The 12,313-nt window shown below is 37.3% G+C and overlaps 1 protein-coding gene across 7 annotated transcripts in view; it reads left to right on the forward strand.

The window, feature by feature from the left end:
* REEP3 (receptor accessory protein 3) overlaps positions 1 to 12,313 on the forward strand; it is a 93,480-nt gene that overhangs the window by 74,774 nt on the left and 6,393 nt on the right. For all 7 annotated transcript variants that reach the window (XM_042961157.1, XM_042961159.1, XM_042961158.1 and 4 more), the window contains one exon: positions 8,570 to 8,717. In XM_042961157.1, coding sequence (XP_042817091.1) covers positions 8,570 to 8,717 — 148 coding nt within the window. The remainder of the gene's footprint in view (positions 1 to 8,569; positions 8,718 to 12,313) is intronic.

Consider the following 12,313-nt stretch of genomic DNA (forward strand, 5'->3'; position numbering starts at 1 on the left):
ACACTCAACCGACTGAGCCACCCATGTGCCCTGGAAAGTAGAGGGTTTAAAGTGGTGCCTTCAAGAGGATACAGAGGAGAAGGGGACCAGGGACAAAACAAGAAAGCCTGTTGCTTTCCTGTGTTATAAAATGTACTTTTATTTGACTTTACAAATGAAGTATAGTTGATCCCTGAACAATAAGGGTTTCAACTGCCTGGGTCCACTTACATGCCAGTTTTTTTCAATAAATTCAATACAGTCCTCTATATGTATTTTCTCTTCCTTAAGATTTTCTCAGTAGCATTTTCTTTTCCCTAGTTCACTTTATTGTAAGAGCACTGTATATAATACATGTAACATACAAAATACATGTTAATCGGCTGGTACTAGTGAGGCTTCCATTCAAAGGAGTCAAAACTTGTAGGCAGATTTTTCACTGCCCGGTAGTTGATGCCCATAACCCCCACATTGTTCAAGGGTCAAATGGTACATGTATTATTACCCCCCCACCCCGCCACGAAGATGCTTTCTCAGTTTAACATTTTTAAAAGCATCACTCAACATGATTCTATGGCAAAAACCTAAACATTAAATTTCAACTTGAAAAAGTGCTTAGAAAATATGGACATTTTAGAACATTGTTTTGGGAAATGTAGAAGCATACAAATCCCATTTTTCCTACTCAATTCAACACTTAAATGTAGTTTCTAGTCCTGCTACTCTGTGAAACACCTTCCTACATACATATTGTGACTATTTCATGGGATATGTGTTTTACTTTCACTTATGTTTATTGCTTCCAAACCCTCTATGTGGGGGATCAGAAAAATCCCCACTAGAGCCACCTGGGTGGCACAGTCAGTTAAGGTCCAACTTTTGATTTTGGCTCAGGTAATAATCTCACACGTTGTGGGGCCCCATACTGGGCATGGAACCTGCTTAAGATTCTCTCTTCTCCCTACACATCTTTCTCCACAAGCCTGCTTGCTTACTCCCCACTATATTGTCTTATCCCCATCCCTTCCTCATTTGTTTTTATTTTATTCTTTGCTGCCATCAGTGTTTAGCATCCTGCACATTTATTCAACATCTGCTGGTTTAATGCCTACTGTATGGTCGGTGCTGGGGATGCAGCCGAGAACAAGATAGATACGGTCACTACTCTCACTGCCTGCTGTCTCGCTGAATGTCTGTTTTCATTAACTGAAAATTTTATCTCATCTTTGGTTGCTAAAAGCTTTCCCCTTGCCCTCCATTATTAAAATAAGCATTAACTCACAGAAATACTTTCCTTTAGAAAGGCTATAAAAGCAATCCTATACCTATATTTCTCTGCTTTCTTCTTTGTGATTCATGGTTTGTGTTTATCTATATATTTAGCATCATAAAACCACCTTTCCATTCAAAGGCAGGAAATAGCATACGAATCATTCATCTAAGTTACCACTGCAAATCAAATGCATGTCCCATAATTTGAATTCGTTTTGGAACTTTCCCTCCTTGTCTGTGATGTGGTGGTCCTTTTGTTATCAAGATCACTATATGTCAGGTAGCCCTCACCATTCTCAGCATGAACACTGTGAATGTTGGCTTCAGCCTGGATTTTATTCATTAGGAATAGTCATTAAATATGCCAAACATAGCATAATGTTAACACTATTTGCCTCAGTTTGTACTGTGCCTATTTTCGTGTAAGTGAAATTAGTTTCATCTCTGGAGATGTCAAAGAAAGGCCCTATGATGGAAGAAATCACTGAACCAGACACTTCATACTAAAGAGTAAATTGAAACTGAAATAGAAAATAGGTCAAGTTTAAGGAGAGACTCCAAGAAAGCCAGTAGTAAAGCTTGAGAATTAATTTATGATTTTTACAACATATAGTTTGTTAAAAATATCTTTCAGGCTAAAAATGATTGGACTCTTGGTATGACCTTTAAAGATCGGTAATACTCCCTGACTAGGATTCCCAAGTTGAACCACCTGAGCATGTTAAAGATGAAAATAGGAATCTAATCAGAACATTTATTACACCGTAAAGCAATTTTCTGAAAATGTTACTCAGTTCTGTGACCTCATTACCAGGCATCTGTTCACAAGGTCAGTGTACAAGTTTATTTTGGCTGAGCAAAGCAGAGACATATGAAGGACCTTCAAGGATTTTGCTGAGGATGTTCAGCATTCCATAGCTTTCACATGAGAAATGCAGGTGGCTTTTGTACAGATGAGCAACATTACTACCAGATAAAGGGCCGATGAAGAAAAGTACCATTATAACGTCATATTAACCATCTCTGACTTTTCTCTGGCAGCCTTTTCTTGGCAAACTCTTTAGCAAATATTATTTTAAAAAATCAATTATCACAGAAATTAGAGCCTTCCAGGTAAAATTGCTAAAAGCTAATAAACTTTAAATGATGATGATGATTAGGTCCAAATCCTGACATCTTGCTGTCTGCCTTAATGACTTTCTGTTTGTGAAAGGATTTGAGGATATTCACAGGCTTAGTATCATCCATTCAAAAAGAGAGCATTTGTCCAGACAATGGAAAGAAGGGTCAAACTATTTTCCCTACAATCTAGGGAAGCAGAATGTTATAACGAATATTTAATTCACCAATAGTCTGGTTATCTGCATTTTCTAGCCCTGGTTCTGCCCTAATTAGTCATGAGATTTGGGGCAGATCATCTGCACTGATCTAAGTTTTAATTTTCTTACCTATAAAACAAAGAGGTGATACCTGACTTCTGAAACCTCTTCTAGTTCCAAAACAGTAGTTGGTTCTCTCACTGGGAGAAGATTTTGCCCCCAAAGGAACATTTGGCAATGTCTGGAGACATTTGGGGTTGTCACAACTGGGGTTGTCACAACTTGTGTCTAGGGGGTAGAAGTCAGGAATGCTGCTTAATATCCTGTGATCCAGCTCCAAAACAGCAGCAGTGCTGAGACTGAGAAAGCCTGCTCTAAAGGTACAATGAGTCAGAAAAAATGGAAAGGACATATAAATGTGTATAGATAGTTTGGTGTGGGCTACAAATAATATACTTCCTTTTTTATGTTTTTGTCTGTTACAGATGTTCTTTGATAAATATATATAGATATACATATATACTCTTTAATGTTTATTTTTGAGAGAGAGGGACCACAAGTGGGGGAGGAGCAGAGAGAGGGGGAGACCCAGAATCCAAAGCACGCTCCAGGCTTTGAACTGTCAGCACAGAGCCCAACGCCAGGCTTGAACCCACGAACTGCGAGATCATGACCCCAGCCGAAGCTGGATGCTTAACTGACTGAGCCACCCAGGCGGCCCTTTATTGCTTTAATCTTAAAACCACTAAAATTTATTATTCACTTAACAGGAATGCAATCAATTCCATTCTAGGCTTAATCAGATTAATTCTCGAATGTCCTTAGAAGAAAAGGATATTTCGCTAAAAACTTGGAAGTAACCTTGTCTGCATTTTAATGTAGTATGTCAGAGATCAACAAGAAATAGAGCTTATTCATTATTGAACAGTATAGTAAAAATTATTCTGTAAAAGCTTGCTTGTAAGATTACAAAGATTGTTTTTAAATTCTTAAAAAAATAAGAGAGTAAGTTGAAGTTTTTATATAAAACCTAATAAGCTCAGTAAATTCTTATTTAACACAAAATATAATAATTTTAACAGTGTTTAACCAGGAAATGAAGTATTTAAACAAAAGCAGAATTAAAAAAAAAAGTAAATAAATAATAAAAAAAACAAAGAATTGTTTGGGAGTAGCAAAGTTGGAATTAGTTATACATACGGGGTCCCCTTTTACCACTTCTCAGCTGAAGAATATTTCCCAGAGGATGAATGTGTTAGATCTGAACCCAGGACCCCAACCCAGTCAGCCCCTTATAAGTGTTCTCATTTTAATTAATTAATTTATTTTGAGAGTAAGAAAGAGAGAGAGAGAGTGTGCATGCGTGGGTGGGGCAGAGAGAGAGAGGGAGAGAGAGAATCCTTAGTAGGCTCCTCACTGTCAGCATAGAGCCCCATGCAGGACTCAAATTCAGGAACAGGGAGATCTTCACCTGAGCTAAAACCACGAGTCAGGCAACCAACGAGTCAGGCAACCAACGGACTCAGCCCCCCCAGGTGCCCCGCATTCTCATTTTAAACGGATGTTCTGGGCCCATTCAAGTTCAAACCCTGAGAACTTTGAGTCACCCAAAGGGTTTAGGAACACTGCTGCTGGTGATGATCATTTTTAATGTAAACTATTCTACAAAAGTGTTCTTAATTATTTTGATTTTTGTGTTCTCATCGTAATCTTTCTGTTCCTTTCTCTTCAATTTTTAGGATCAATTTTAACACAAGCAGCGTACATGCAATTCTGTAGAGAATAGGACCTAAAATCTGAGATATTGACTTTCTTTGTGGATGGTAACTCCCTTCCTCCTTATTGACTAATGACTAAGACTAATGTTTCCACACATCTTTTGCTCTGCAAACTAGAACGTTTCTTCATTTTTCTTATACTTCTTGCTTAATACAGTATAAACCAAATAGAAGAAAATAAATAAAGCATTATTTAAACAAAACCTCAGTACTTTTAGCATTGTTATTGACAAGCAACTATAAAACCTACTTGTTCCCTCAAAATAGAAAACAGTGTTTCTCTTAATGATGGGAGTAAGGGAGTGGATATAGGGAAGATGAGCAGGAAATAGATCAGAAATTCTTACAGTGCACACAATACAATTAAAACTTCACCATGAAACTAGAAAATGTTCATTCATTTGGAGAGTTGTAGCCAGGCATTGGAGGAAATTAAAAGAAACCAGGATCTCATCCAGTTTATAATAAATAGTATTCAAATCTAAGACAACAAACAAATAAAAACTTCACTATACCATCTATTTATGACTAATTTTTTAATATTAAAGAAATTATTGAGAAAAAGAATAAAATCACCCATCCCATCTGCCTAAACATCATACAGTTTCTATTTTTGCGTATTTTTGCTGCCTCATTAAACCATACTACTTGTAACTTGTAGTTGTACTTGTACAACTACATACTTGTAACTATATTATGGATGTGATTTAGAATTCAGAGGTCAGGGAGAGGGATTTCCACTTAACATTTTATTATGAACATAATTTCTTTGTTAGTAGACTTTTTTGTGCTGAAGATATTAAAATTGGAGGGAATAGGCCTGCCTCTAAATGTGAATATTTTAAAATTACACTTCTTTAAAGTGATCACATTGGATATTTATAATTTATGTCATGTTTCTGAAGTTCACAATACAGCATTCTCTCTTCACACATTAGTTCTATTCTGAGCCCCTGAGAACATATATAGTGGAAAACCCAGTTTTTTGAGGTGATAATGACTTTTGAAGTGTTGGGAGTCCTCAGAAAGTGTGTACAGCCCCCTTTTGCTTTTCCCTACAGTACTTGGCCTTCCTTTAAGTCTTGAGGACATTGATAATACCTGGGGCTACAGATTTGGTTACTTAAGAACTCCATTAAAATTCAGGCTGTAAATAGCTCATCCAGATACCTCAGGGTCGGTCATTGCTCACCTTTAATCTAAACCCGCAGCAAACCCCTGGTGGATGGTGTAGTCGACCAGCGTGAATACCCACGACCACACCTGGAGTTCACTGCCGAACCTCTCTTATCCAGGCCAGTGGGTACATTAAAACCCACTGCTGTCTATGGAGAACTCTCTAGCAATCAAGAGCAATGAAAAAGAAGAGGCATAAAAAGAATATTTAGTTTACTTATTACATGCTCACCATCAGTACCATACCAGTATGCTAGGAGAATGCAAGAAGCCTAAAATTAATTTCTGAAATTCCTCCTCTGAAGACAGGATATACACAGCACAGCAATAGAACTAACAATAATGTGTGAGTTCACTTGTGAGGCATGCTCTAACTAATTTATTGATTATACTCGTTAAAGATACCAAAGTTTGTAGATGATATCATGTTAGATTGATTCAGTGGCAGTTTGACTTACTTGCATTCTGAGATGTTCTTTCTTGAGGGAGAGGGTTTGTATGGTTACAGCCAGTCTTGGAAAGCACCTGAGTCAGATAGAGGGTGTCCTAGATGTGCATACCAGTTACCATCTGTTTGGCAGTAGGTAGAAAGCCAAGAATTGCTGTGAGGGGGCACAGAAATACAAAGGTGGGCTAGAGAAAGTGACAATTGTGAGAAAATAAAAGGGTCTGTTTCAGATGTGCACTGGTCATTTCCTTTTAGTGTGTCTCTGATGTCTTCTTTCACGTGTCTTTAAAGGGACATCTGATAAAGTGGAAGAAAGTACAATGGATTAAACCGTGACAAGAGTATTTACTTACTTATTTATTATATTTCAAGTTTTTATTTAAATTTTAGTTAGTTAACATACAGTGTAATATTAGTTTCAAGAGTAGAATTTAGTGATTCATCACTTACATATGACACCCAGTGGTCAACACAGCAAGTGTTCTCCTCAATGCCCATCCCCCATATAGCCCATCCCCTGCCCACCTCCCTCCGGCAACCCTCAGTTTGTTCTCTGTTGTTAAGAGTGTGTTTTATGGTTTGCCTCCTTCTCTGTTTTTTTTTTTCTTTCCCCTATGTTCATCATCTGTTGTGTTTCTTAAATTCCACATAAGAGGGAAATCATACAGTATTTTTCTTTCTCTGACTGACTTATTTCACTTAACATAATACACTCTAATTCCCTCCACATTGTTGTGAATGGCAAGATTTTGTTCTTTCTGATTGCTGAGTAATATTCCATTGTACATATATACCACATCTTCTTTATCTATTTGTCAGTTGATGGACATATGGCATGACAAGAATGGAAAGATATATGGGACCCAGTTATTTTTATTGAGGATGCAGACCCTTTAATTTAATCATTTCTTTTCACAATGTAAAAAATATAGTAGAAATACAAAGTCCAAGTGGGGTATAGGAATAGCCTTTGGTTTTGACATAATATGAATATGATATGAAGTAGAGTAGTTGAATGAAGATCTTTTTTCAGTGTAAAATACAGTAACGTCCAAATGTTTATAGTGCCTCAGGCTTTGAAATCTGGAAATTTAGAGATGGACCATTATGGATGAGTTTCTACAGTAACATCATAACTAGAGGCCATCATAAATTTGCATGTGTGAGAAGAAATAATAGGAGTAAAAAAAACCTTTAAAAGAATATTTTTAAAGCAGCTGTAAATGAGTCATCTGTATGCTATGCAAATTTTCAAAGTGGGTAAATTTAGAAATTATTTTTTCTCTTTATATTTGGGAAAGAAATGTAATTAGGTCTGTAAAGTTCAGAAGGGTCTCTTTCAAAGCCATGCAGTGATGAAAATCACTGAACTGTCTGTAGTGATGGAAATGTTCTGTATCTGCTCTATCCAATACAGTAGCCTCTAGTCACATGTGGCTAGTGAGCATTTGAAATGTGCAAGTAAGAAACTACATTTTAAGTTTATTTAATTTTAGTTAATTTAAATTAAATACCCACATGTGCCCATTGTCTATCATATTGTTAAGGCTTTAAAATGATTTGAAGTCAAATTGCATAGTAGTACATACACCTTGCCAGATAGTGAATTCATTAACTAAATATCATTTTGCATCCAAGATTCTTTGACTTTTAATTTTTTTTACTGTTCTAAGTAGAGCCATTACCACTGCTGACTTAGCTTATCTTTAAAACAGTATGTCTTTTACTTTAAAAAGTTATTCTAAATCATAAACCCCAAAGTGCCAGTTTTAGGAGAGAGCAAAATAATGGATGCTGTCTACCCTGAGGGTAAGCTCATCATACATTTTTTTACATTTAAAATAAATTACAAAACTGAAATGTTTGGGAGTGCAATGTACTGATGTCTACAACTTACTTTGAAATGCATTTTCAAAAAGAATTGATGGAGGCACCTGGGTGGCTCAGTTGGTTAAGCTTCTGACTCTTGGTTTCCGCTCAGTTCACAATCTCGTGGTTTCATGAGTTCAAGCCCCACATCAGGCTCTGTGCTAGCAGCTGGGATCCTGCTTGGGATTCTCTCTCTCTCTCTCTCTCTCTCTCTCTCTCTCTCTCTCTGCCATTCCCCTACTCACTCTGTCTCTGTCTCTCTAAAAATAAATAAACTTTAAAAAAAATGGATTGAGGGGCTCCTGGGTGGCTCAGTCAGTTAAGCATCCAACTTCGGCCCTGATCACGATCTCACGGTCCATGAGTTCGAGCCCCACGTCGGGCTCTGTGCTGACAGCTCAGAGCCTGGAGCCTGTTTGGGATCCTGTGTCTCCCTCTCTCTCTGCCCTCCACCACTCACACTCTGTTTCTGTCTCTCTCAAAAGTAAACATTAAAAAAAATTTTTTAATGGATTTATGGATAATTGATAGTAGATATGTGATAAAATACAGGAAAATGTAAACAATATATGGGTGTTCACTCTGCAATTCTTTCAGCTTTTCTGAAAGTTTCATAATAAAATCAATAAAGCTTCATGATAAAGTGTTGGGAGGAATTTAAATGTAAGCATACTAAGTATTTTAAAGTGTACTTTTTTCCTCGGATCTCTCACTTCTCTGTTAAATAGAGCCAAGGAGCAATAACGGAACGTTTACGAAGTTTTAGTATGCACGATCTAACAGCTATCCAAGGGGATGAGCCTGTGGGACAAAGATCATACCAATCTCTACAAGAAGCAAAAAAGAAAAGTAAATCAGTCTCCGGTGAATCAGCAGGTGTGTTTGTTTGTTTCAATATATTTTCCTTTCAGGATTAGAATTTTGAGTCCAGGTAGGTACTAAAATAATACATGGTAACTATCTGAATTTGAGCAGAGGGAAATTTACTTTTAAGCTTATGTTGCAAATTTACGCTTAACTATAGTTCTCGTTCTCTAAATTTTCTCTAAATAAAGTTGGTGCTTGCCTTTTGTTGACTCCAGAGATAATCCAACTAAGAAAGTAACAGTAGCCTCTTGTGTTGCCATGAATTTTTAGAAACCTTGGGTGTGATTATTACCACCTCCCTGCCACCAGCACCAGTTCTGACTTGTGATCAGTGCTCTTTCTACTCATGTGGTGACATCTGAGTGTTATAGTTAAACACTCTTTACTGTAAATGCTATGAACAAATAAGGATATTGACTCACAAGATAAAAAGTTTTAAGTGGGTGACAAAGGGTGACTCAGTTTGTAAATAGGATTACTACAATGGAAAATATGTTGAAATTCCATAGTCTAGTTCAAGAACTAACTTGTAGGTATTTCTAATATAAATTATGAGCATGGCATAGTTGATATGTTCTAAAACTTTGATAAAGCATTCTGATCTTAGAAATATACACATAAATAAAAAGATATACCTCCTTAGTTATTTTGTCACATATAAGAAAATTATAGTTCAAGGCTCAGATGAAAATTAAGATCATTATGACATTTCTTATTAATATATTATTAACTCCTTAAGGTACAAGGCTTTTTGGTGTGTGTGTGTGTGTGTGTGTGTGTGTGTGTGTGTGTGTGTTTAGGTAGTTTTCTTTTGAGGGAGGTTAAAAATCACCCTTTACATTGAAACCAATTTGAGAAATAAAACAACGGTCCCTTCTTACAGACAAAAAATAGTGAACTTTTTCTGAGTTCTCCGTAGAATGAATAACTTTACCAAGTTGGTGGCTGTTACCTAAAAGGTAGTAATTAAGCATTAGCCATTGATTGAGGTAGTAATATTTTTAAGAATGAGAACCAGTGAACTTTGAACCATCATCCTTAATACATTAACAGTGTAAAAGTAGTTTATAATATAGGCATTTTCTTAATATACATTTAAAATTAGATATACTGATTTTGATTATGGAGTCTGCTGTATATATTTTGCTTGATTTGGAACAGTTATCTGACAACTTTACCAGTAGTTTATTCATAATTATACTTTAGAATTGGTTAAGAGTGATATTCTAATAGTTAAATGAAAACAAGATTACAAATATGAAAATGCGTAGCTGTTTTTGTGATATTCATCTATTAAACTTAAAATAATGGGGCTAAAATATTTTAAGATAGTAAGATGCTATTTAGGTCTTCTGTTAGATTTTAAGCCATGAAATTAAAACAACAAGATTAGAGAAATATGAAGTAAATACTAGAAGTACAAGAAAGAAACTTATTCAGTTATTAAATTAAAATTTTAATATGCATTAGTTTGCACAAGTTCTAAGTTTCCTACAGAATGCTGCATACTTTGAGCCCTCTTCCCTAAGGAAAAAATTTAACAAAAACAATCTGTCTTAAAAATATTTTTTTAGGGGGCGCCTGGGTGGTTCAGTTGGTTAAGCGTCTGACTTCAGCTCAGGTCATGATCTCACGGTTTGTAGGTTCAAGCCCCGCATCAGGCTCTGTGCTGACAGCTCCAAGCCTGGAGCCTGCTTTGGATTCTGTATCTCCCTCTCTCTCTGCACCTCCCCTGCTGATGCCCTGTCTCTCTCTCTCTCTCCCTCTCTCTCTCTCTCTATCAAAAATAAACATTAAAAAAATAATATTTTCTGGGGCGCCTGGGTGGCTCAGTCGGTTAAGCTTCCGACTTCAGCTCAGGTCACGATCTCGCGGTCCGTGAGTTTGAGCCCCGCGTCGGGCTCTGGGCTGATGGCTCAGAGCCTGGAGTCTGCTTCTGATTCTGTGTCTTCCTCTCTCTCTGCCCCTCCCCTGTTCATGCTCTGTCTCTCTCTGTCTCAAAAATAAATAAAAGTTAAAAAAAAATTTTTTTTTTAAATAATATTTTTTTAGGGGCTTCTGGGTGGCTCAGTCGATTAAGCATCTGACTTCAGTTCAGGTCATGATCTCACAGCTCGTGAGAGTTTGAGCCCCACATCGGACTCTGTGCTGACAGCTCAGAGCCTGGAGCCTGCTTCAGATTCTGTCTCTATCTCTCTCTGCCCCTCCCTGCTCATGCTCTGTCTATCTCTCTCAAAAATCAATGAACAAACGGGGCGCCTGGGTGGCTCAGTTGGTTGAGCACCCAACTTCAGCTCAGGTCATGATCTCACGGTTCGTGGGTTCTAGCCCCGCGTCGGGCTCTGTGCTGACAGCTCAGAGCCTGGAGCCTGCTTCAGATTCTGTGTCTCCCTCTCTCTCTGGCCCTCCCCTGCTCATGCTCTGTCTCTCTCTGTCTCAAAAATAAATAAAAACATTAAAAAAAAAAAATCAATGAACATTAAAAAAATTTCTTTTTTAAAAAGTGATAAGGTTCCAGGATAGGAAGAGTTGAAGAGAAGATAATAATAGACAGTCTATAGAAACATAAGTCCAAGATATACATGGAAATTTATCAGATGAGAATGATGGCCTTTCAGGCAAGTGGGGGAGGTGTTAGGATAATTGCTAGACTTAGAAGATGGGGTAGAAGATGAAGTTATTCCTCTATCTCAAACCTTTCATCAAAATACTTAAAAGATTAAGACTTAAATATAAGATACTAAGCTATAATATAGTAGGAAATTCCTGAGTATATATTTAAACCAGAATTCTTAAGCATGACATCAAAACTAGAAGACATAAGGGAAAAACTTGAGAGGTTTTTCTACATAAAATATATATATATAACATATAAGGGAAAAATACTTCATACCATACAAAACAAACTAGAAGAAATATTCTTATGTGATACAGGCAAAGCGTTCAGATTTTAACAATACAAAGAATTCTTTCAAGCCAATTATTGTTAATTCTACTAAAGAATACAGCATGAAAAAGACATTCAGCCTCACACACAATCAAAGAAAGAGTAAATTAAAATAGTAATGACAGTAATTTTTCCTCACCAGATTGGCAAAAATATTTTTTTAATTAGCAGTGCTCTCTGTGTTGGTAATTATTCTAGTTATCTGTTTCTGTGTAACGAACTATAAACAGTGACCTGAAAAAGTCACAGTCATTTTTTTGCTCATGAACTGGGGGAGACTGGGCTCAGGGGGGGAGACTGGGCTCAGGGAGGGAGATCTTGCTCAAGGTCTTAGGCAGCTACAAACAGCACCTGGGGGTCGAGTCAGAATCTCAAAGGCTTCTTCATTCACATGTGTGCTGTTTCAGCTGTGAAGAGTCAAACAGGTGATGGCTGAAACAGTTGGGGCTTCTCTGGCCTCTCCTTCTCAACGTCTCTCTACATGGTCCCTGAGAGTGTGGGGGGCTTCTTATCTGGCAGCTAAAAGCTCGCAGAGAGGGTGTTTCAACCCAAGTGGCAGAAGTCATGCAGCCTCACTTCCGCCTCATGACAGTTTGTTGAGACTGGTACCTACGAGAGGAGGAGGGGCGCCTGGCTGGCTTAGTTGGTGGAGCGTGCA

Source organism: Panthera tigris, chromosome D2 (genome assembly GCF_018350195.1).
Source record: "Panthera tigris isolate Pti1 chromosome D2, P.tigris_Pti1_mat1.1, whole genome shotgun sequence".
NCBI classification, from domain to species: domain Eukaryota; kingdom Metazoa; phylum Chordata; class Mammalia; order Carnivora; family Felidae; genus Panthera; species Panthera tigris.